At 38.0% G+C, this 25,311-nt stretch overlaps 3 protein-coding genes across 4 annotated transcripts; 2 read left to right on the top strand and 1 right to left on the bottom strand.

Annotated features, from left to right (window-relative positions):
• The first annotated feature begins 293 nt into the window (after positions 1–293).
• LOC103135414 (macrophage-expressed gene 1 protein-like) lies at positions 294–24,555 on the top strand. Of its 2 annotated transcripts, XM_016669510.1 has the most exons (4): positions 294–304; positions 21,234–21,693; positions 22,381–24,030; positions 24,061–24,555. In XM_016669510.1, the coding sequence occupies exons 2-4, from the start codon at positions 21,241–21,243 to the stop codon at positions 24,079–24,081; spliced, it is 2,124 nt and encodes a 707-aa protein (XP_016524996.1). In that variant the 5' UTR covers positions 294–304; positions 21,234–21,240; the 3' UTR covers positions 24,082–24,555. The 2 variants fall into 2 exon arrangements, with proteins under 2 accessions (XP_016524996.1, XP_007548179.1); XM_007548117.2 differs by having other exon boundaries at positions 22,381–24,555.
• tspan36 (tetraspanin 36) lies at positions 3,449–11,306 on the bottom strand. The gene is made up of 7 exons (XM_007548119.2): positions 11,077–11,306; positions 6,763–6,954; positions 6,522–6,596; positions 6,327–6,428; positions 5,736–5,873; positions 4,798–4,881; positions 3,449–4,213 (listed from the first exon to the last, which is right to left on the bottom strand). Exons 1-7 carry the CDS (start codon positions 11,134–11,136, stop codon positions 4,136–4,138), a joined length of 729 nt encoding a protein of 242 aa, XP_007548181.1. The 5' UTR covers positions 11,137–11,306; the 3' UTR covers positions 3,449–4,135.
• Positions 17,558–18,350, top strand: LOC103135415 (histone H1). The gene has a single exon (XM_007548118.2). It carries the CDS (start codon positions 17,637–17,639, stop codon positions 18,147–18,149), a length of 513 nt encoding a protein of 170 aa, XP_007548180.1. The 5' UTR covers positions 17,558–17,636; the 3' UTR covers positions 18,150–18,350.
• Positions 24,556–25,311: the final 756 nt, after the last annotated feature.

Below are 25,311 nucleotides of genomic sequence, written 5' to 3'. Positions count from 1 at the left end.
ATACCTGCCCTTTATCAGATGTGCTCAGAGAAAAGCTGGCTGGCTCATAATTCTCCCGGTGCGCAGCTTCTTTCAGATCTTTGCATCGGGAAAACGTAAAACTGGTTTACAAATGGAATGTAGTTTTAAAATCATTAGATGCTTCTGTCGATGTCAGTTTATTCTCGTCTTCTATGACAGCAAGAGAGTCACAAAACCTCTCTCTCCCCCAAAAGATAAATTCAAAATGAAAGATTGCTGCATTCTTTCACTTAATTTACAGTGGAGATTAAAAATGTGCATGCCTCTTTTAAAAAAAAGTCAGTTTTCTCTGATTATGAAACCACAATAAATCTTTTTCAAAACATATTTTTATTATCTACTCATGATTTTTTTATTTTTTTTTATTTTTTTACTAAAATCTGTTTAAAAAAAAGAGAATTGGCAAAATTTCCATGTAACATTGGTTTGGACTCACTGAAACACTTTAAACACTCTAAAAACATCTAAGCAGTCAGTTGAATTTTTATTTGTGGGTTTTCACTCTGTTCAGGTGGATATGGGGTTTTGTCAAAGTGGAGGAAACGATGAATAGTCCAAAATTTAAAGCTAAAAGTGCTTTGCATAATAAAACAAAACACAATTAACAAAATACAAACAAATTAACAAAATACCAACAAAGAAAATCATGGATATAAATCAACAAAAGAAATAGAAAAAAACCTGTAAACGAGGAACTGGTAAAGAAAATAGAGTGGAGAGAACTGAAAAGGAAACAGAGAATAAAGCATAAATGTGACATGAGGTCTTATCTAAAGGTCAGAAGGTCGGTGCAGCTGGAGGAAATGTGGATGATGCTGTGACTCTGGTCTGTTTCAGTCTTTGTTCTCAGTGTCTCTGGTGTAGCTCTGTTCCTCTTTTGTGGCTGCCCTCTCTAATTAACACTGATAGCGTCTGACAAATGGAAACATCACAGTGTCAGCTGTGGGTGGCTATTTCCAGAAACAGACTCGCACTGGCTGCATGTAATAGGAGGGATTGTTCCAGGTCTTGGCAGTGTGTGATTATTATTTTGTGAAAAATCTCATTAAAATAACAAAAAAGGAAGAAAGAATTAAACACTTATCAAAAATGCCATTGCTATTCTCTTTTGGAATAATAAAAAATAAAATAAAACAGGCGCAATATTTTTACGCCAAATATGTCAAAAACAAGATCACAAGGTGATTCTCTTCAATCTCTTTGTCCAGAGCAAGGATTTTGATGCTTGTTTGATCTAAATGCTGGGAGATTTACAACAAAACTACCCGGTTTGACGCAAATCCAGGGAAGGTGTTCAGTGCAGCTGTGCGTGCCACAAAGGAATTCTGAATATGAACGTGCTCAGATGTGTGCAAAGACACACAAAACTGTGATCCTGCCCTTTTGTTTATCTCCCTTCAGCACAAAGTGTGCAGCGGCGCTGCAGTCGTCCCCTCCTCAGGTTACTTCCCTTCACAAGATCCCAGCGTAAGTGGGAACAGAAATAAATAAATTAGAGGTCGGTGATGGCATCTGGCTCAGTCTGTGCATGTCTGTGAAGAGCATTTTTCCCTGTGAGCTGATGTCGCAAAGTGGGAAGGAAAAGGAGGCCACATCTGTAGGTGTGCAGGACTGAATCATAAGGGAATAAAAAGAGTTACAATGCCAAATTCAGTGCCTGAACCATGTTGGCGTAAATCAAATCCTAAATCTGTTCATTTCTAGCTTTAAGACATGTTTTGTTATAAAACATTTTCAAGATTAGAAATGCATGAAATGATAAAGAAACAAACAAACAAAAAAAAAAAAACTCCAAGAAGCTCCAGGGGAAAAAATACAGAAAAAAGCAAATTAAGTATCAAATTAATTTAAAGTTTGATTAAAATCACTATTAGTATTTGGATTGGATTTTCTCAAGTTTTACAGCAAGAGATTCCCTTTCAAATCAATATAGTCGATTTACATTTAATTTGGGAAGCTATTTTGGTTTTCTGTAAGATGATTTTAAGACATAGTATATAGATTGTGTGTAGACAACAAATAGATTAATTGTACACAAAGGAATAGTTTGTTAATGAATGTTTGCCCACGGAAAAATATATCTTACAGTCCTGTGCAGCATCGGCAATCGATACTTAGCTGTTTTCTTTCTGCATTAATTACTTCATCACTGCAGTGTGGCCCCAGGGCCACTAACTTGTGGCCTTGCTGAGGTGTCCAGAAAGTCATGATAAACTTCAGCTGACCTGCATCAGTGGGCCTGTGGCGTTTCTCATCTGGTCAAGCGGTCAGTTGGGCAGGCATGAAATCTTAATTAAAGCTGGCATTGTCAATTTTGGAAGTGATGGGGATTGACTCCAAACTATCCCTCGTCTTCTGAATCTCTCATGAACTCTTCTATTTACTTTATTTTACAATCCCTTCAAATCTTAGCCAATAAAGCTAATTGTGAAGAAATCAGCAGGTAGCTGAAATATACTTTGAGTGATCATTTGTTACAAACATGTATAAGTTACTTTGCAAAACAAATATGTAAAACTGTATATTCGTAAGTTGTTTTGTTGAAGAAAAAAACCTTACATTTTGCGTTGTCATATTCCCACGTTTAATTGACTTCGAGTTCACTAAGCACAGCCCTACCGGCTCTAAAGTGAGTTTTGGCTCTGCTGCACCCCCTACTGGATTCTCTTTGTTACTGCAACTCATTTCAAAACTGGTCAGATTTTAAATTTCTTTTTAAGTTTTACGATTTACGACTAGTCTAATGTTAAGTGATAGCATGGGTTAAATGCTTTCATGAAACAGAATAATAAAACTCATCCTATTCAAGCTGTTCTGTTCAATAGAGTCGATTTACAAAATCCTCATCAATGCACAAATGTAAAGATTGACATCAGGAAGTGAAATTAAAATCAAAGGCCAGAGATATTAAGAAGAGCAAGACTAAAAGTTAGAGATCAATAATTTATGTAATGTACTGAATAGAAGGATGTTACCACATGGTCCTGTAAATATGAGTGGGATACAACACAGTGACAGTCTGCACATTCAAATGAACTAAAGCTTGCTGAACTCTTGCATTGGCAGCTCCTCTAATTGGCTGACTTGTGCTTCCAATGAAGTCTGACTGTGGACTGCTCAGGAAACTCCAAGAATGCCAAGTTCTAGAATGCAACTTGTATTTTTCTTTTTTTTAATCTTTGTAAACGGTGACAGAGCTCATGTAAGATGAATAGTCATCATCTGTCTGCGCCACCATGTGGGTCTCTTATCAGTCGAGTCAGGAGGTTACAGATAAACACTGTGGGTCACGCTCAAGAAACTGTGTGCATACTCTTTTTTTTTTTTTTTTTTGGAAGCAACAAGTTTTCTTTTTTTTTTAATACAATTTTTAAGTAAAATCTATAGTCATTTAGTGGAGACAAAACACCAACAACATTGTGAAATATTTACCCTTTTAATTTAGAAATATAATAAACATATCATGATTCTCCATACAGTTAACTCACCAGAGAAAGGCATGGTTTTATTTCCCCCCCTTCAGTTTGCTTTAAGATCCCTAAATAAGGCAATAAAACCCTTTGGTAAACTATCGCAAACAACTTCAAAGATATAATGACGTCATTTACTAAGGTACATTCACAGAATAATGTCCTTTGAAGGATTATCTACACGATGCAGAAGAGTGAGAAGGGTTAAAGATAAACAAGTAAAAGACGAGGCCTCAATGTCAGACGGTTTTCTTTACATCACATCTATTGGGAGAGTCTGCATCGGGCAAGTAAGGCTTTCAGTAAACAGTTCAAACAAATTCAAGCATTTCAGACAGACTCCATTTCTCAATTTGCTTGCAAAGAGACATATAGACAGCACAAGTAGCTCTACGTCATGGAAAGTGAACTGAAAGTAGATGCACTCAAGACAATAAACCTACATGGATGGAGCTACACATAAGTTTGTTACAGTCTGAGGAGGCATGCTGTCATATGATCCCCTTCAGAATATGGCAAGACTTGCAGGTACAATTATTGAGAAACTTTAGATTTGTAGAAGGAATTGATTGTTGTTTAGAGTGCAGAGGAAGCAGTCTGCAGACCCCTTTGAGGAAAATGAGGAGGGACGTCTAGGAAGCGTCTCAGGCATACAGAGGCTCATAGCCACTCCTCCGACTGCTTCTACAGGTTATCACACAGACGCTCAGCATCCCGAAGAACTGCAACGACACAGGAGAGGGAGGGGGTTATTTGTGTATTAGAAGAAAGTAATAAAACATTATCTAAAATGTTTTATTGCTCATTATTAAAGCATTTATCAGATGGAAATGATTTTGGCAATCCTACCTTACCACATTAAAACTGACAACATGATGTGTAATAAGGGGAACATTTCATTCAGATCTTTTATGCTTGAGGTAATTGGAGTTTGCCTTTCTTGGAAGAAAAATCTCTTTGAAAAGCATAATCTGATCAGCGGAGTGTGTAACTGCTGTAAATGACTGGGAGAATGCCACAATGGCCCCTTTTTGTTTTAAGAGTAGATGTTGACAGAGCTGGTATTGTACATGAGGCTTTTGAGATGCGTGCTATTTAATTCGCCAACTTCCATTCTGGAGTACTTCCAGTATGGATGGTGTTCAATACCGACAAGCTGACATCTGAAATCGCTGACATCTGAAATCATCATTAATACGGTAACAAATCAAAGTACTTAAAAGGCACAATATCGATTTTTGTGTGTAAACATGCTGTATACCAGTGTGCATATTAAAGCTAATTTCACAGATGAACTGTAGGTTACCTTGATGATGGCAAACCCAAGAATGACCAGCATGGCATAATTCAACACATCATGCAGGAACTTCTCCACTTTTACCACACACCCCTAAAAAAACAAAGACAATGAGTTCATATTAGAATCTACCCAAAGAGAGTCATAGATACCTAAAAAGAGATCTGCACAGGTAAATGAGCTGGAGACTCAAATCGGAAAGCGTTCAACCAACCCCGATTGTCAACTGGCTGGATAGAAATGCAAAATCAGTGTTTGTGGGGGTATATTTGGAGAAAACGAGACGTATCCAAGTGCTCGTAGTCTACGGTGGCAACTAAAATATTTGGATGTTGAGTTGTCTGTATGATTAAGGAGTTCCAAAATTAAGTTGGAAGAAGAATGGTATATTCTAAGATAGAGCATGCCATGGTGTAGAGGTGTGCCGTTTAGAGAGAGCAAAACATTCAATAGGTAACAGGAAGGTTGAACAAGTACAATCTGGAATTATTGGCTGTAAATATAAGGCTCAGCATTCTGTAGTAGAGAATACACAGTCGTTTGTTTACTGATGCTAACTTCATTAATCACATACATAAGATGCTAACGACAGTTGAATATGTAAAACAGCTTTTTAGCAACTGTGCTTTTAAAAGAAGCCTGAATCAGTGGGTCACAGCTTTACAAAAAAAAAACAAACAAAAAAAAACAAAACACAGAAGTCAGAAATCAATTTCAATATTGACTCTTGCAACTCTAGTAGTAACTTTAATTATTTTATGTTAAAGTGTACAACTACTGAAAATACTTTTTCAAAATACAAGATAAAGTTTGGTCCAATCTGCAATGTCAAAAAAAAATAAAAATAGAGAAAAAAAAAAAAAAAGCATAATTCAGAGACAGGCAAGGGCACAATCAGGAATGACTACATGCAAACTTGTGGATTGTACAGATTGTGTTTGATTTACCTCTTGATAAAACTGGCTTGTTGTGGTGCCGTCACACTGAGTTTTGTTTATGCAGCAAGACTGAGGTATGGTTTTGTTTTTTTGGTACCAGGGGGTGTTGTGCCAGCTGGTGTAGTTGACGACTCCACAGCACTTCAACTGCAACGACAAAAGAAAATTAATTTGTATGTACTTACTTCTACTATGTAAGCAAAGATTCCATAGGTCATGCATTACCGTTTTTGACAAACAACTGAGATAAGTATTGCAAATGGGGCACAAATATTTTTTCTGCCTATGTTGACACAATTGTGAAGCAACAGAGAGATCATCAGTCAAGTCATATTTATTTTTGATCAGTGCACCCTTACATCTTGCTTGCCTAAATACCTTATCTGGATTAAAAGTCCAGATAAGGTATTCTGGGGAGGCTCAATAAGAATAATTATTCATGAACACTAATATGGCTTCCCAGAAGAAGGAAATGCAAACGGAGAGAACAAAGGGAGGAAGTGAAACCGCATGGGTGGGAGAGAGGACGCAGAGCAAAAAGGATGCGTTTGAAAGTAGAGCTGAGAAAACAAGCCTAGATATGTGGACAGGAAGACAAACCTGAGACTGCAGATCATCCACGGCTTTGGTGTCAAGACTGTCTCCATACTTTGTAAAGGTTTCATTCATCGAGCGCTGCAGCTCCTGATTTATCTGCGCTGACTGCAAGATAAAAAGTAGAAAAAGTAACCTCAACAATCGGAACTAAAGTAAAATACATTTACAAAATGGTGAGATTGCGTTATTTTGACTCACTTTGCTTTGGTAAATGAAGATAAACGCCAAAGCAGTCACTTCAGCTGCAAAGACTATCACGATAACCAGAAAGAACTGCAAAAAAGGGGAAACATTTGAAAGAAATTAGAATGTCGAAATTGTTAAGCATTGTGAAAAAATAAATTATGCCCAAAATGAGCAAAACATGCATTTAAAAATCTATTCCCTTCCAGCCAAGTGAACAAACATTGAGAAGATCCAGAGAAGGACAAATGCTTACACAGCCAAGGCCAAATTTGGACTCTCTGAGCGTGGAGCAGCATCCCACCAGGCCGATGACGACCATCACCACGCTGGTAATGATGATAATGCCGGCGGGGATCAGAGACTGCTTGTCCTCCACAAAACTGTCAAAGGTTTTATAGCTCATGATTATGTAGGCGCCAACGTAGGCCAACGCTGCTCCGGCACCCTGCGAGGCAAAGAGAAACATTTTGTCGTCTGAGTGAACAAGTTTGTGGCACAGTTTAGTAAAACCACAGTAGCATTATTTATTTTCTAAATAAATACTTTATTTATCCTGTTGGGGAAATTAAGTGATGTCGTAACTCTCTTCAAAGAGTCATTATCTATGGCTGTGGGCAGGAAGGCTACCCAGCAGCAGTCAGTCCTGCCATATGTCCCAATAAGTGTCTGACTAAACACTGCTGCTGTATGATAATCTCATGACTGTCTGCTAACAGCTAATAACAGCTAACAGCTAATAATCCAGGCAGAGACGACAATATTTCACAGCAACATGTCTTGTATGACACAGTCAGCTGTTGGAAAGCACTGCTAATTCAACTAATTTGCTTTTGTAGCTCTGCTTTTTACATCTTTACTTGGCAGCATTCTTCAAAGGCCAGACATAGTTGGGGTCATAGTTCAGGTATTGCTTAAGTTTGAGATAATAATCAACTTCTCCCGTTTAAAAAACAATATCTTGTTGCCACATCTACACATAAAAGCAACAACTTGAAAGTAAGAGTAAGCATAACTCCTACACAAACCCAATACAGTAACTAATCTAACATGCTGCAGCCATGAGCACAGTTTAATATTTAAAAACCCACAATTTTACAGTCTGTCAGATACAACACACTGCTTCTAAGCTCTTGTCTCTGTGAGGCCAACTGGCTCAAAAGTCCAGTCTGTCCAAACTTTGCATTTATGATTAAATACTTGTTTGCTCCTCACTCTACCCGATATGCCATATATTTGAGACAAAACCTGCTGTATTTGAAAGGACCATCAGAGTATGGTGCAGACTCTCTCCTCATTGCATGCCATAAACATTATTATACAGATACGAGGCAAAACTATAAGGCACTGTGGTCCACTAGACTTCAGACAGACGGGGGGGGGGGGGGGGAGGCAGATGAGAAAACTGGGTCAATCTGTGGATGAGAAAAACTCCCTCTGACGTGGAAGCTGGACTTTGTAACTTTATTGATTGCTTGTAAACACAGTTATAGCAAAAGGAAAAAAGCTCAGACCTTGAAAAGACAATGATACATTTCAAGAAGATAAGTAATAGAGTCACTCGCTTCTTTCTGTCTGACGGGTAAATACGTTAATCCTATTTTCTAAAGTATTTGTCCTGATTTAATTAATTTGTGCTTCAATAGCATATCTGATGTAATTCAGATATGTTATTGAAGATAAGAAATAAGAAATGTAGCAAAGGTTAAAAAAATAAATAAATAAAAACTACTAAAGTCATTTGTTCTGTCCATATAACAGAGAAATATTACAGATATAACACACATATGCATTTGGTTGTAAAATAAGAGCAAAGCAGTAAAGTCTTGTTTGAAAAGATTTCCTTTTGTTGTACATCATGCGATATGAAATCATGTGATCACTCCTGGGTTAAAAGGTTGACAAAGTCACAACCTTATCATTGTTTAGCACTGACATCACCAATCATAAGACACCATGCATGAGTTACTCCTTTGCACATACTGAACAACTTCATATCTCTTTAAGACAAGCTTTGCTTATATAAGTTCAATGTGAGTTAAGCCTAGATAAAAAAAAAAGAAGTGGGGCAGCTTTAGAGGCAAAGGTAAAGCATTTATCTTTTTGTTGACACGCCCAATTTCCCTTTGCCCTTTGAAATTGAGTTGATTTAAATCTGAGTCACTGATAAAAGAAGTAAAACAGCAGTAGAAGAAAGTAATAAACAAACTCAAGTGTGGTGTTTCTTAAGCAAGAACTCTGGTCATATGAAAAATAACTACGAGCGATGGGCTCTTTTTGACTTTGCCTGTTAAAAATCATGCAAAAGGCAAGACAACAAAAATAAAATCAAACTTCCCTTTCATGTATTCGTCACCATCAGAGCTGTTTTCAGTATTACTTCCTCTTTAACGTTACAGCTCTTTTATTGTTTGACTACTTTTTTTTATATGTACAGATGTGTTATCTGTAGTCTAACAATAATTTACATGGACTTAGGTCTCATGACTCAGTTCTCTAATCACTCCCCAGTCACAAGATCCCTGATCCCCTGCACCTCTTCCTGTGCTCCTCATCCCCTACTTTCCCCAGAAAATCTGATCTTGTGCCTATGATGCAGCACAAAGATGTTTACACAACATATGGCGTTCACACGCCGCGTCGCCTCGGTGAAATTTGAGAAAGCCTGTCTGAGGTTATGTTTCTTAATCTGTGGCGATAATTTTTGGAGAGTTCCTTGCAGAACTTGTTGGATCTGTAGTCACTGGACCACATTCCACATGAATGTTTTTAAAATTAGAAGAACAACTGATCACTTCAGCTCTTGTCCTTGCAAAACTTTGACTTAATGTTTAACTTTGGTCTCATAAAAACACTAAAATTAGACGTCTGTATGACATGTCATTATTTCATAAAGCCATTTTAAGTGACATTGTTAACATTTTAAATCAAGTCTTGGACAGCAGTTAATGTTTTGTGTAAGTTTTTTTTTTACGTCTTGAGCAAATCCTAACACTTGGACAACCCCAAATGAAACGGTGTTGTTCCTGATTCTTGGAAACAGCTGACAAAACAAAACCAAGTTTGACTGATTCCCGAACAGAACTTCTGGGTGTTTTTAAAAGTAAGGATGATCCTGCTTGAGGGCTGAAGTTTAGACATTTTTGCTCCATATGCAGAGATGACCGCTGCTGATTTGTAACAAAACAGGAAAACACGTACCTCTTATGTAGGCATTGAACAGAATTTTGTGGCCAAATTCTGAGCTGGTGACTCCACTCACAGCTTATGAGTGGTTAGCATGGCTAGCATTACTGAGACAGTAATACAGATAGTTTTGTGTGTATCCCCTTTATTATAACCCTGAAGCTGCCAGCATTTCTAAATTCAGCATATTCCATGATAGATGCAGGTTGAACGCTCAAAAGAATAAAAATAGGACAATTTTTCTATTATGTTGACTGTTTTCTATGACTGTATTTTTTGTGTTTTTATGATGTAAAGCACTTTGAACTGCCTTGTTGCTGAAACAACAAGGCAGCACATTTATGTGGATATGAATAGCACATTTATTTGAATGTGCTATTCAAATAAACTTGATTGATTGATTCTCTTCTCAGCCTCCCTCTTATTTGCTAACTGTTGTGCTCGTTCTCACTCTTCAGGAGCTAAAATTAAAAAAAATATGTGTCCCGATATAGAAAAGGCAGCTCCATTTTAAATAGCTTCTTATATTTCCTTAATGTTATGAACATATCAAGTAGCTTGAGTCTTCTTCCCTTAGTGAGAGTGTCCACACGGAAAAGGGTTTTTTTATTAGCGCAATGTTGAAGTGGTTATCTATTATCTACACTGAGACAAATCAAATTTTCAAGTTTCCAGTCGCCGGTAAACCTTTCTTTACATCTCTTCTACATGCAGGCTGAGTTAGACTTCAGCGAAAGGCCTACCAGGGCAGTAATCCGGAGAAAACCGAGACAGACTATGGAGAAAGAAGGAAGTCACAACATGGAGGCGGGTATTAAGATGAAAGCAGGCAGTATCAGTGTTTTCTCCCCCACAGACGGGTAAATCAGACAGTAACGTAATTACACAGGCCTCCGTTGCAAATTGTCTCAAAAATCTATTTAGCTTATTGCTCAAAAAATAAAAAAATAAACCATCGGGGGAGCTAGTCAGAGCGGACCAAAGTGTTTACGTTAAAACAAATGTAAATGGCCTGTTGTCTAAACATGGAAACAGGTGAAGCAGAATTACTGGAAATGTTAGACGGGGTGGGAAGTCTCATAGATTCCTCTAAATCTCCCCAGAAGAAAAAAAAAACTCCACATCCGGCCTATGTGAGCAGAAATAAGGAAGTTACTGTCCACTAAAGCTCACACCCTACTGTGATGTTTATCAAAGCAACTTTGATTTCTGTAAACGCGAAGCCTACCTACTAATAATTACATTAATAAAAATAAAACACGCGGCTGTTGTAAAGTAAATAGACTCGGTTCATATTTGCTTCTGGTTTCTCCCCGAATAGTCCGCATTCAAACCTTAGCAGGTGCAAATTTACCCCCCGCCCCACACACAAAGACACACTTACCCAGAACACCAAGCTGAGGAAGAGCAGGATGGTCTTGGACGTACAAATGCCGCAGTCCATGTTGTCAGACGGAGCTGAGGAGACTGAAGGAGAGCTGTCCTGTAAATTCTTTCCCTTTTCTTTAATCTCGCAGTGAAAGGCCACGCTCCAGCTGCTTCTACCGCAGTCACAAGTTTCCTTCTCACTGGCTGACTGCGCCGACTGAAAGGCTGAAATCACATGGTCACATGACTGCTGTAAGGGGATTCTGGAGTAGGGGAGGGGTCACTGAGGCAACTGTTCGAGATTGAACAACAGAGCATTGTTACAATCCAGGGGAAACATTTTGTTAGCGAATTAGCTTTATTTATCTTTATAAAATAAAATAAAAAAAAACAACAACAGCCACAAAGTCAGGAATCTTCAACATAAATGCCCTAGATTAGTCGTTTTTAATGTTTCTTGTGAGATGATACTTCACAGAAAGAATAATCTGACTATTGATGATTGAGTCACTCATACTGAGTCAATCACTCAGTGATGATTGACTCAGTATGTGTTACTGTGTGGTACAGTTATGACATCAAAAAACTAATTCACTGGAATTAGGACTGAATGACCTTTTATCTAGTTTTAACTCCAAAATCATTGTTTATCTTCAGTCCATTTTCACTTTTTAATATAGCTACTCAAGGGTTTTTTCCACTTCAAACTGCAATACTTTTCCAGGGTACATTTTCTAGATTTTATTTTATTTATTTATTTTTTTCCAGTTTTTACAACATTTTTGACTTAAGCGGTTGTCCTGTCTGTATATTCTATGGATCACAAAGCAGTTCACTCCTACAGTAATTCTGATAATTCAGCATGTGGTTAATTCTGCTGGGGTTTTTTTTAGCTCCTGAGCTAACTTATCTGTACATATGAAACAATGATCGTAGTATTGTGCTGCATTGTTGGGCAAGTCAATAACACCTTTCTCTTGTAGAAAGAATGTCCTGGGTTTGAAACCTGGTCTGGAAATATGTCGTTTTACTTTGGCATGTTGTGTGAATGGTAAATATATACTACTCCAGTTCAACCATGATGACACTTATTATGATTAACCCATGTTTTCCACATTATTCTTTTGAATTTTTTATCAACTGTCTGTCCTCACTGATCTCCCTTAGCTTTAGGATCTTGACCTTTAAGACATGTGAGCAGAAGAGACAGTCAAACTCTATCCAACTGGTCAACTTTATTATTGACTTGCAAAGCTTAATACAGGGTACCTGAAATATGAGACACCACTAAACCAGTTCTTGTGCTATCATGATATTTCTCCCACTTATATGAAGTAAAGAGGTTTCACAAGAAAATTGTGAGGGTGTTAGTCATTAAACAAGAGCATCATAAAGATGATTTTACACAGCTGGGGTTATTATGTCAGTCATGATGGCATGAGGCTCTAAGTTGAAAGTGTTCAAAAGTGTAAGATATTTTGGAGACAAATCAAGTCAGATAGGCTGGACAAAGTTCATTTTAATGCTTACAGTTTTTTAAGAACTAAATTAGAGAAGTAAATGGCCTGACCTATTTTATCTCTGAACAAATGTTTTCATAGGCATTCAAACTCTGGATGTGATTTCTAGCTGCCTTTTGTACTGTATTTTCCGCACTATAAGGCGCACCAGATTATAAGGCGCACCTTCAATGAATGGCCTATTTTAAAACTTTTTTTCATATATAAGGCGCACCACATTATAAGGCGCATAGAATAGACTCTACAGTAGAGGCTGGAGTTACGTTATGCATCCACTAGATGGAGCTGCACTAAGAATGTCAACAAAACAGTCCAACTCCGGTCGGCAAGGAGAACCTTCTGCGACTGGGCCGGGGTGTGGCCGGACGATGGCCACCCTTCTCCGTTCGTGCACAGCATGTTCATGGAGAACGTGGTGCTAAAATGACCTGCAGATGACCTGATTCTAGACGGTCGGTAGGTAGGTAGGTCAGCCAAACTTTATCAATAGATTACAAACCAGCGTTCTGACAACTATCCCAGCATGCACCGCGTGCTTCTTCTTCTACGGGGAAAATAAAGTCATCGGCTGCTTACCGTAGTTGCTAGACCTTTTGTAGCTCAATATTGGACCATATATAAGGCGCACCGGATTATAAGGTGCACTGTCGGATTTTGAGGAAATTGAAGGTGTTTAGGTGCACCTTATAGTGCGGAAAATACGGTAATTAATAGAACATTTTATACATAAACTAATTTGTAGAATGACCTTCAAGCCATGTTAAACACACTATGGTGCATTCAGGATAACATATCCTGATAGTTTTGGTATCCTATCCCCAAAATTATATTTAATTAGTTCAACATACAGTAGATTGATCGCTGAGAAGATCTGCACATCATGCATGTCGGGTCAAAATGTCCCCTTGTACATGACCCTATGTCTTTCCTAAGAAATTGTCTATAAAATCCTGAAGGTCCAATAAACCAGTAGTCTTTCTTTAAATATTTCCATCCATAAATGTATTTTTTAACTAAGCCTAACTTGTTTACTTGATACGGTTGACTGTATCGAGCAGCACCAAGGAGATGCAGAGTGGGCACACAAATCTTGCCATTATTGCATCTGACTTTTGGGGTTTGCTCAGATTGGGGGTCTATCACATTATAATCTTCAAATAATTTAGTGTTGTTCATATTCACAAAAAAACACTATGTAAATACATTTGCAAAGTTTTCATTTCTGTTAAAAGTATAGATGAAAAATAAAAAAAACTTTGCCCAGTTTCTGAATTTATACTAGGTTTTATACAAGGACTGAATGATGCACAACCCTGCCAGCATGCCTAGGTGGGCCCCATATGGGGAAAAGGAGGGCAGACCAGATGGGTCCCATATGAGTTTGTCCATGGGTTCCACGGTGGCCCCACATGGGTTTGCCCATGTAGGGCCACAGCCTACATGGGCCCTACATTGCGGTGGCCCACATGGAACCCGCGGACAAACCCATACGGGACCCATCTGGTCTGCCCTCCTTTGCCCCATTTGCGGCCCACCTAGGCATGCTGGCAGGGAGGTAGGCTCCATTTACTAAACCTCTGGTAAAAAGAACTTTGATGAAGAAGCAGGGCTTGTTTAGTCAGATATTGTTTGTCGATTGTCTCATTTTTATTAAATGAGACAATAAAAATGAGATTTTAAAATAAATGTCTACTTTTAACTTGAACTTGTAAGACCAAATTCTCTTCTTTTGGCACAGTTACGTATTCTGTTTCTAAACATCTGTCATTGTGACTAATTTGCTCCAACATCAGCACTGAGTCGCCACTGACAGGAATAAAGCAGAACTGCAGTCTGATGCTGGACTTTTTGAGCATTCACCTTTGAATGCAACTGCAGGAGGCGCTATCAGTGCACCGCAGGAGGCAGCAGGATATTTGCCAATCTTCTCCCTCATGCACACACTTGCAAACTTGCTATCTCTCAGCAGTGCAGAAAAAGACACGATAAGATAGAGCGGGAGAATATATATCTGTTTAGTTTGAGCGGTTTGAATGGGAGAAATATTATCTGTTGCTTATAGTGAGTTTATCTGTTAATGATCTCGTTTTTAATGTAATCTGTCACTTGAGAAACAGTCGTGATAAAAACATCATTTTCACAGTTTGCATATACATACTTTGACTTCTTAAAGCAATTCATCATTTTCAATAAAAGTGTTTTTTCCACAATAGAAAGCAATACTGTCTATTACAATAAATAGGAAAGATATTTCCACTGCATTTTTAAAAGGCTTTGTGCCTGTTGTGTTACTATTATTTTTTTTCCCATTTTAAAATAAAATCTGGAAAAGATAAGTAATTATTCAGATGAGTCTGTTGCATTAGATTTAATAGTTGTGAGTACATCCAGAATTAAGTAAGAATTCAAAAGTGCAAAGGTCTCTTAAAACTCTTGAAGTTCTAGTGAACTGAAAGGTCAGGACAGGAGAAAACACACAGATGTTTGGGTCACGAAAGCGGAAAAAGGAATTGTGTTTAGTCAATTTGTGTACTCCTCTGATTAAATTGGTTGGGGAGGGAGAACCCGGGAAAATAATCTTGAATTCGTTTTTCTACCCACCCTCCATTGCTGGCTGATAATGTTATTCTGGCTCAGATCCACTTCCCTCCAAAAGTGAAGACAGACACATATTATACATTTCATGCATAACACATTTACTTATTATGGTGTTTACAGTATTTTTTTCTATATTAAATTGAATTAATTTAATTAATAAAACTGGAATTGAACAACTACTTTAAACAATATGTCAAAAACATTAAACTGTTCAACATGACCTAATAATCATTTATCTTTGATTATTTAGAGGTCAAACTCATTATAAATGTTACACAATGCACATCTGAAATTATGTCTAACAACTACCAGCTTGCAAAGACGCAACAAATCTGTCAGATTTTAAAATATAAAAAAAAAAACAAATGTGGATGGAAAAAATTGGAAACCGTTGTATTTTAATGCTCTTGTATGCGAGTACTCAAATATTTTCTCTGAATCTGGGAGAAGGAAATCAAATCTTATTGTCAGTAAAGATGAAGAACGTCCCCCCTGTGGTGCTGAGACTGACTCTATATGGTTCTCATTTTAGATTTATTCACAAATCAATATTTACACAGCATGAAGGGGTTTTTTTGTCACCAAGCATCATACTGCCCTTCAAAAGCATTTTCATTTAGACATGAGAACAATTTTCTTATCTGCAAAAAAGTGACTTTGTTTTGTCATGATTTAAGCTTACTGAGCAAGCAGCTGTGTTTCTTTGATCATTTTTCAAAGCATTTATTCAGCAAATAATAACTAAATAAACCACATATTTTATGACAACATACAAAGAAGATCACAAGCTTAAAGACAATTTAGTTTGTATTTTTTCTACATGATTATTTTGAGGTCAAAAACCTTGTAAAGTGATTAAAATGCATGTCTGAAATGGCATTAGACAGCTGCCAGCTTGTATAGAATCAAGACACGTTTTCTATGTTCAAATAGGTTTTTAATGTAATTATAGCTATATGAAGTAGATATTGTATGGATTTTTTACAATGTGCTTATAAGAAGGTACGTAAAGCTTTTTGTCAAATTTTACAGAAAAATCCAGTTGAAGAAAACACACTCCTTATCATGTTAGAGAGGCGCCACTTCGGGCTGCGGTGGGATTGCTTCTATATGGTCCTCATTATGGTTTTTTGCATAATACATGATTTTTTATTTATCATTTATTTTATTCACTTATTCTTTATTTATTTTTCGCATAATCCAATCACAACAAAAGTGTTTATTTCCGATTGTTTGAGATGTTGTCATCTGTGAAAAAGTATCACGACACTCTTCATTTCTTCACCTTACAAGAATCAACTGTGTTTCTTTGATCATCTTTCAATCAATCCATTAAGCAAAAAATACCGAAAGAAAACTGAAATCGTGGGATAATATGTCAAACACATCACACCCTTCAAGATTATTTTTTTAGAAGTCTTTCTACTTGATTGGTTAGAGGTAATAAACCTTAGAAATGGTCCAAAATGATTATCTGAATAGACATGTGAAAACCGCCACCTCATAAAGACACCAAAAAGCTGCTATCAACCACGATAAGTCTTGATCAAAAATAGATATTAATGAAGAAAACATTGTGTGAATTTTTTAAAATGTGGTTTTATGTGCATATGCAACCTCTTTCTCAGAATTTTTGATGAAAAATCCAGCTAAAGAAAACACAAACCTTATCTTGTCAGAGAGGGTGGGGAAGATCCCCGCCACGGTGTCGGGACTGTCTCCATAGGGTTCTCATCAGGGTTCGATCCGCTACATTGAGTTAAATATTATTAAGGTATTTTCTTTTTTAATCCTTTTGTCATTGCCCATTTTAACTCTGTCCATGGAAACCCATCTCTGTTTATGTTTGCTTAATACCTTCTCTCTGAAGAAGTTCGACGTTTTCTAATCATCACTGTAATACAACCTGGAGGCAACTGTGTTTCTTTGGCCATCTTTTAATGTATTAATTATGCAAATGAAACTGAAATAAAAAATAACTTTTAGGAAAATACATAAAAAACATCCGGCACTTTTAGACTCTTTAGTCGTATATTTTTATAACCTATTATCCAGGGGTTATAAACTTTAGAAAATGTAGAAAATCCACATTTCAAATGACATCAGACAACTGCCAGCTTCTAAAGAAGGACTAAAATTGCAAGAAATATAAACAGTTCTACTGTAAGGATGAATATATATGTAGTACACGTTATGTGCAGTTTTTTAAACATTCATTTATGCAGATATTCAACCTTTTCTTTATATTTTTACAGAAAAATCCAGCAGAAGAAAACACAATCCTTATCATGTCAGAGAGGGTGGGGAAGGTGCCCGCCGTAGTGGTGGGACTGCCTCTGTAGGGCTCTCATCATGGTTTTATAAAGCCTGACTTTTGGGTGCAGACAAGCAGAAAGATTTTTCCGGTCTATCCTGTGTTTGACCTCAACTGACCTGAACCTGCAGGTGGAGCTCCACAATGTCTTCTCCCGCGATTGCTTTGCCGGGGGCACTGCCGGCAAAAAAGAAAGCCAAATCCAAGAAGAAGTCAGGTCCTTCAGTGTCTGACCTGATCCTGAAGGCTGTGTCTGCCTCTGCACAGCGTGGTGGCGTGTCCCTGGCAGCCGTGAAGAAGGTTCTGAAAGCCGGAGGATACGATGTGGTGAAGAACAAGGCAAGGATCTCTGTTGCCATCAAGCGTCTGGTGAACAAGAAAGTCTTGATCCGGAACAAGGGCTCCCTAAAGGTCAACAAAAAACCTCCTAAGCCCAAAAAGAGGAAGGTGGTGAAGAAGAAGAAGCCAAAGACCAAGAAGAAGGCAAAGAAGGTCACCAAAAAAGCAACCAAAAAGTCACCAAAGAAGAAGAGGAAGCCCAAGAGCCCAAAGAAAGCCAAAAAGCCTGCTGTGGCCAAAAAGGCAAAGAAGCCAAAGAGCCCCAAGAAGGTGAAGAGGGCCAAGGCTAAAAGGACCAAGACGGCAGCCAAGAAGTGAGGGCTCCAATGGAACCAGAAGGCTCTTCTCCTGAGCTTTCACTTGGTGTGGACTAAGATGCATTCAACAAAACTAAGTTTGTTTTACTGAACTTGCTATTTTCTTACATCTCCTATTTTTTCTCTTTTTCTCATCTGTCACAGTCTGTTGTAGACTGAACTGCATTGTTGGAAATAAAAAAAAAGAAAAATTCTTATTTAAGACGTGTGATGTAGTTTCTTTATATACATACTTGCTTAGTAATATAAGAAAGGTGTGTTGTTCAGGTAGAATTATGCAATATTACCATTTTGTCTTAAAAGTAAACAAAAGTTTATTAGACTCACTGAGAATAGCTTTCATTTGCCTCAGTTTAAGAGGCTTCCTTGCTGGGTTTAAGATGAGTTTGCTTAATTCTCATAATTAATATTTTCAGGAGTTGCACTTTTTCTGCACTGTTAAACACTAAAAATTAAAAGCACACATGAATCAGATGTAAGCAGTATATTTTGTATATTTAACTTTTATTTGTAAAGTTCTCATGACTACACCTTCCGCCGTAACCTGATACAAATGTCAGCCTGTTTTGCATTCAGCTGGTAAGCTGAAGAAATTAGATAAAATAATGTCTGAACCCAATTATCTGCTTTTCAGGAGATTTGTGGAGATTAAAAGTGAGGGTGTGACTCCAAGAAACGCTCCACTGGCCAAGTGGCAAGAGGTTTATTTTCCAAACACGTTGCCTCGTTGTCACAACACTGTCATTCTGTACATACTGGTCTTGACTGTTCTTGACCATAATCTTCAGGTTTATAAGTTGCAGTCGTAAAAAAAATAGGTTGAGTCGTGTTATCTCGACATTATGACGAGCTTTAGCTTCACTGCAAAAGATTTAAAAAAAAACGTGGCATGGGGTTTCTTTCTTTCTTTTTTGCTTTTGGTTTCTGTCTTTCTTTTTTGCTTTCATTCTTTTGTCAAACTGAGCTCATAATTAGAAAGCTTTATGCGAGTAGTGTCTCAAAGTTTACTGTCGCCATCTGCTGGTCGCAATTAGGTAAAGAAGTGAGGCCTTCAAAGAAAAATCTCAACGGTATGTTGGGATGTCATATATTGTTGAACCCATCAGAAAGGTCAAGGGCGGAATTGGGAAGAAGCTCAACACAGGGTTAGCTAATAAGACAACATATTACATTTCAACAGACAACAGATTACTATTCAAGAAAATGAAAAGAGTATGACACGATTGCAGACCCACCTTAGCATGGGTGCCCACCTAAAATGATAGGCCGAGTAAAGAGAGCATAAATCAGCGAAGCAATAAAGTGGCCCATGATAACTCTGGAGGAGGTACAGATGGAACAAAAGTCTAAAACCTGGGATGGAGGTTCACCTTCCAGCAAGACCAGACTTATAAAGGAATCCTTTAGATTAGATAACAGTGTTAGCTCAGGAGGTTGGATTAGACTTACAACTGGTGGGTTACCAGTTTGAATGATTGCTCCATCTGTCCTCAGACTTGATGAAGCACTGTACAAATGTACGACATTTACCAATTGAAATGTGCTACTCAAGTCGATACCTAAGTAGAATAGAGAATTGACCACAACACTTTAAAATTACTAACTCAAGATTTGCAGCTGTAGCTGCTACACCAAGTGAGAGGTGAAGTATTGATTCAGGAATGGGGAAGGGAGGCTTGTTGAGTGTACAAGACATTATTAATGCAACACTCTTCTCACATCTAATTGTGAAATATTCTGAAAACCATTTACTGTGTTCTTTCCACATCACAATCACCTTATGCTGGTCCATCAAAAAAAAAAAAAAATCACAGTAAAATGCATCAAAATGTATTGCTGTATCATAACAGAATGCAGAAATGTTCAAAACGTAGGAAAACTTTTGCAAGGCATGGTAATGTATTGCTTTGACCGATGGCAAAGTGAGACGGGGTGAGAGAGAGAGGTTCTCAACTCGGTTTGAAATTTGCTGCTGTGAAGCATCTTTCTGCAACAAAGACAGGGGAATAACAGAAACTTGCCAAACAGGAAGTGTTTTTCTAAATGTGTTTGCTAACTCGGTGGGTCATTCCTCACAAACACCTGGAAGTTTACCTGAGCCTCTTGTCTGAACCACAACAGGCTCAGACATGAAGACTGGGTGGTGACTCAGAAAGTCACCGGGCTTTCCCACTGATGCACTCTCATGTGATGTTGACCATAATTTCCTCTTATCTTGTGTTTGAACAGCTACTTTCTGTTCCCTTTTTAAATGAGGAAGATTATAAATACTTATCACAAGATATAGATATAGCATCAGTATAGATAAAGTGTTCTATTTCATTTTCTAACCTGTACATAAAGAAGATTTAAGTCTATTCTCCCTTTACAGTCAAATGTTTGGATTGTTTGAACAACAACCTGTCTGTCCTGCAAGGGAGATTTGTTTTTACGTTAAACCCATTATATTAAACAGATTGTTCCACTTGTGTTGATTGTTCTGCTTCTGTTCTGTTATGTTTGTTTAAAAATCACACTTCTTAGAGAACCACAGAAAACAGAAAAGAGCACATCAGTTTAAGGATTCTTCCTCATATCATTCTGTATCAATTTATCAGTGACAAAACTTTCATGTAATTGTTTGTAATAGTTATATTTCACTGAGCAGAACTTTTCTCACAGTGAAACTGTAATCTTTTCATTGCTTTGTTGACAGCACAGCTGGTAAATCTGCTAAACATTTACAATAGTGATGGGGAGTGGGGTTAGTGGTGTTCATTTAGCCTTGAGATTTGTTTCCTCTTTAGTTAATCTTCTATAATATGGGTTAAATGCTGTTTAAGTTCTGGACAAATAAATGAGAAATTGCAAATGTCTGCAAAATAAGCAATTCTTAAATCATAAGATTGTTATTGTTGTTTTAAAATTTGATCAAACTTTTGTTTTCTTGTATTTTTCAGTCTGTAAAAATAATTTAAAAAGACCTAAGAGAAATGGAAGTGAAAACAAACCAACTCTGTGTTTCCTGTTAGTCATGTGATCATCACATTAGAGGCGGGAACTTAATGAACTTCAATAGAGTTGCCTCAGATTTCACTTCAATCAAAGGCATCATGAAGTCTGTCCTGACACTTCTTGCTGCTCTTACTTTTTTTCAAATCTGCTGCTCCGGTCCTGTTAGCCGTCCGACCAACTGGCTCAGACAATGCCGGGCCTCCACCAACATTTCCCTCACAGCCCTGGAAGTCCTGCCAGGAGGAGGCTGGGACAACCTTCGGAACCTGGACATGGGCCGAGTGATGAACCTCAGCTACTTCCAGTGCCAAACCACCGAGGACGGGCTTTACCTCATTCCAGATGAGGTGTTTGTCATCCCTCAGAAGGAGACAGGCGTGGAGACCAACTCAGAGATAATCAGCTCCTGGCTGGAGCAGAAAAGCACCACATCTAACTCCATAAATGCTGATGTATCTTTTTACTCAGTTCTGAATGCCAAGTTTTCCTCTGAGAACACAAGGATGAAATCACATCAGGTCAAGGATTCTTCGACTACAGCCAGAGTACAGGTATTTTGAACACTCTAAAAACATTCATGTGCTAAACAATAAGTAAATAAATAAATAAATAAATAAATAAATATTCAGACATCTGTACAAAAATTTTCAGACCCCTTGATCTTCTGTGCATTTATTTTTGTATTCCTGAAAATATACGTAATAGACAAGCCTGTGTGTGATTATGAAGTGAAAAGGAGAATGATCAACGTTCTTTTAAACATTTAATCTTTTCAAATCAAATTCTGAATATGTAGCTGGAATTCATATTTATGTGCTACTTTGGAGAAACACAGATGTCACCAAGTTATTTGGGATTTCTACCAGATTTGCACAGCTAGATATTGGCTTTTTTTTTTTACCTTAATATCTGTCATATTTGATTTGGGAGCATTTATGAACAGCAAATATAATTTTCTACAACAAGGTCTCTGTTACGTAAGTCTCTAGACGTTGACTGTGTTGAACACAAATCTGTTGTGATCTAAACCAGTGGTGTTGCAGGTTAATCCTCAAAGGGAAACAACATGGTGTTCTCTACCAGGCAGTTGTAGAAAAAACAATGATATTGTTTGTTAGAGGGTAAAAAATATGATTGTCTATTTTCATTATGGGCACATGGACAGATTTATAGAAATATAAAGGAAAAGTTACATATCACAAAACTGAATATAATCTATAATTTAATTCTATCAACAGGTTCGCAACTTCATCTACACCGTCAAAGCTTACCCAGACTTCACATTGGATTCCCGCTTTGTTCAGCAAGTCAAAGACATTGCTGATGCAATTGCAAACAATCAGACAAGGAATGCAGACTACCTTTCAGAGAAGATGGTGCTGGACTATGGAACCCATGTTATCACCAGTATAGATGCCGGGGCATCTCTGGTGCAGGAAGACTATCTCCGTTCCTCCTATGTGTCAGACAGTTCTTCAGATACCTCCACTATTAAAGCTCAGGCCGGGTTAAACTTTTTTGACAAACTAAAATTTGATATCAGCAGTCAGTCCAGCCAACAAAGCTCATTACTTAAAACATATCAGTCCAACATTCAGTACTCCCTCATCCAAAGCCATGGGAGCATACCTTTTTATCCTGGAATCACTTTGCAGAAGTGGCAAGAAAATACAAAGAATAATCTGGTTGCTATTGATCGTTCTGGGTTTCCCATCCAGTATTTTATAAACTCAAACACTTTTCCTGATCTGCCACAGCCTACTGTTGGCAAAGTGGCTCGTACAGTGAGTATGGCAATAGATCGCTACTACAAGGTCAACACGCGCCCTGGTTGTGTGGACATTGGTTCCAAGAACTTCAACTTTCAGGCCAATGTTGATGACAACTCCTGTGATGGTCCAGCCACCAACCTTAGTTTTGGAGGAGTCTACCAACAGTGTACAAAACTTACCAATGATGCAGATCCACTTTGCCAAACCCTTGCCCAGAAAAATATTGCAACAGGTGGTTACTCCTGTCGCTCACCTTACTCCCCAACTTTATTACGATCAGAAGTGAGGCAGCAGGGTTACACAGAAAATTACTGCTATGATGTTAAACATAGATGTGGATTCCTGTGGTTGAAGACTTGTCATCGGCAAAACTGTCAAAATCTCTATCGTGTTCGCTCTGCTCGAATAAATACGTACTGGTGCTCTGTCAATGGAAAAGCTCCAGAAAACTCAGGGTATCTGTTCGGAGGAATCTACGGCACCTCTTTTGAGAACCCCATCACCAAGTCCAAAAGCTGCCCTGCAAACTTCATTCCAGTGAAGTTTCTATCAGATGGCCAAATGATCTGCGTGAGTGACGACTATGAGACTGGCTCCAGATACTCCGTCCCATTTGGAGGTCTCTTCAGCTGTGAGTCTGGTAACCCACTGGCTAAAAACCAACGTAGATGCCCTCCCAAATTCAGCCAGCACCTCGCCTCGGTTAGCGATGGCTGTGAAATTCTTTACTGTGTCCAGTCTGGACTGTTTACAGGGGGTGACCTGAAACCAATCATCCTCCCTCCTTTTACTAAATCTCCTCTTGTGAGCATGCAAGCCACCAACACAGTGATGGTGATGACAGAAGGAGATAAGAGCTGGGTCAGGGTGGGGCCCACTAAATTATGGAAACTTGTCAAACCTGAGGAAATGCCAGACCTTATTCGAAAGTTCAACCCAGAAATGAATCAGATGTCAAGTGGGGAAAAGGCAGGAGTGGCGTTTGGAGTGATGGGTTTGATAGCCTTTGTGGTCATAGTGGCAGTGATCCTTAGGAGAAGGAGGAGGTACTCTCAGTTTAGGTCAGGATATCAGAAAATAACCGACGAGCCAGAGAGGGAGACGACCCACGAGGAGGCGACCCACGAGGAGACGACCCACGAGGAGACGACCCACGAGGAGGCGTAAAAATGGCTTTAGACCGGGTGATTTTCCTTTGATTCTTAAAGCTATTTTTCACGAATTTAAAGATTTATTTTGTGAAAGAGAATATTATTTTTTTGCACATAAAACTTTGCATTATGAATTGTGAAACTTAAAAGGGAACTGTATTTGCTTTGCAATATGCAGCGCACACTGATGAAACCAAAACTGACTTTCAAACTCTGTAAAGTACCACTGCTGCACATGTCAAAAAGCACGTTTACTGTTTATCATTATTATTATTATTATACTTTGCATGATTTGATGCTGTGTTTATTTAGATTTTTCTTTGTTAAAAGCTCATAAAAATTATTAAAACAACTCAGGTCTACTTTGACTTGTGCCATATGTAAACCAGCTTAAGAGCTTACTTTTTGTACACTGCCATTAAGACGACTACACTCTTAATGTATGCTTGCTTATTTGACAGCGATAATAAAAAATAAAACTAGTAAAAGTGGGTGTGTGTTTCGTGTTGTACTCATGAATGTTAAGTATCTGATCAAATAAAATCTTTATAAAACATCCACAACAGCGAGAGGCCACATCAAACCCAATGGAGAAGCTGTTTCTGAGTAACTGATCATATTGAGTTAATATCTGAGTTAATCAGAAGCATTCTTTGTTTAAAGTTTAAAGCTTATTTTAAAGTCTCTCACTTCCTCTAATGATCCGATTTAGAGAGGAGGTGCTCTGTTTTATTGTGTACAGAACATTTTTCAAAGCTTCAAGGCTGTGTGGAGTAGCATCTAGTACAGCGTTTCTATAATTTGACTCTGGCTCAAGGTCAGATTCAACGCATATTTGTTTCAGTCTCACATGTGCATATGTGTTCCAAAACTGCTTTGAATAAGACACAGCATTCAGCAGTGAGGCTTCTGTTTATTTTTATATCTTTAAAAATATGCAAGACCCTATAACTTAAGCCTTGCGAGCAACAGACACACTCCTCTCTCAAAACCAAACAGACATTGATCACACATGAAAGGAATCACTTTAAAAAGTCTTCAATTATAGAGGCGGCATATAGCAGTTCATTAGACTGACGGGAAGCTGCTGCTCAAATCAACATACCGACTAGCTGATGGGTCTTTTCGAGAGTTTCTATTCTTGTATAAAACCTTTTGTAAAATGTGTTCTCATCTTTCCTGACTTCAAGAAGAAAACCCACACACATTCCACTGACATCCGTAAACAGACGTGCTTGGGTTTTTT

This window comes from Poecilia formosa, unplaced genomic scaffold (assembly GCF_000485575.1).
Source record: "Poecilia formosa unplaced genomic scaffold, Poecilia_formosa-5.1.2 Scaffold25, whole genome shotgun sequence".
Lineage (NCBI taxonomy): Eukaryota > Metazoa > Chordata > Actinopteri > Cyprinodontiformes > Poeciliidae > Poecilia > Poecilia formosa.
This window is presented reverse-complemented; position numbering and strand designations above follow the sequence as displayed.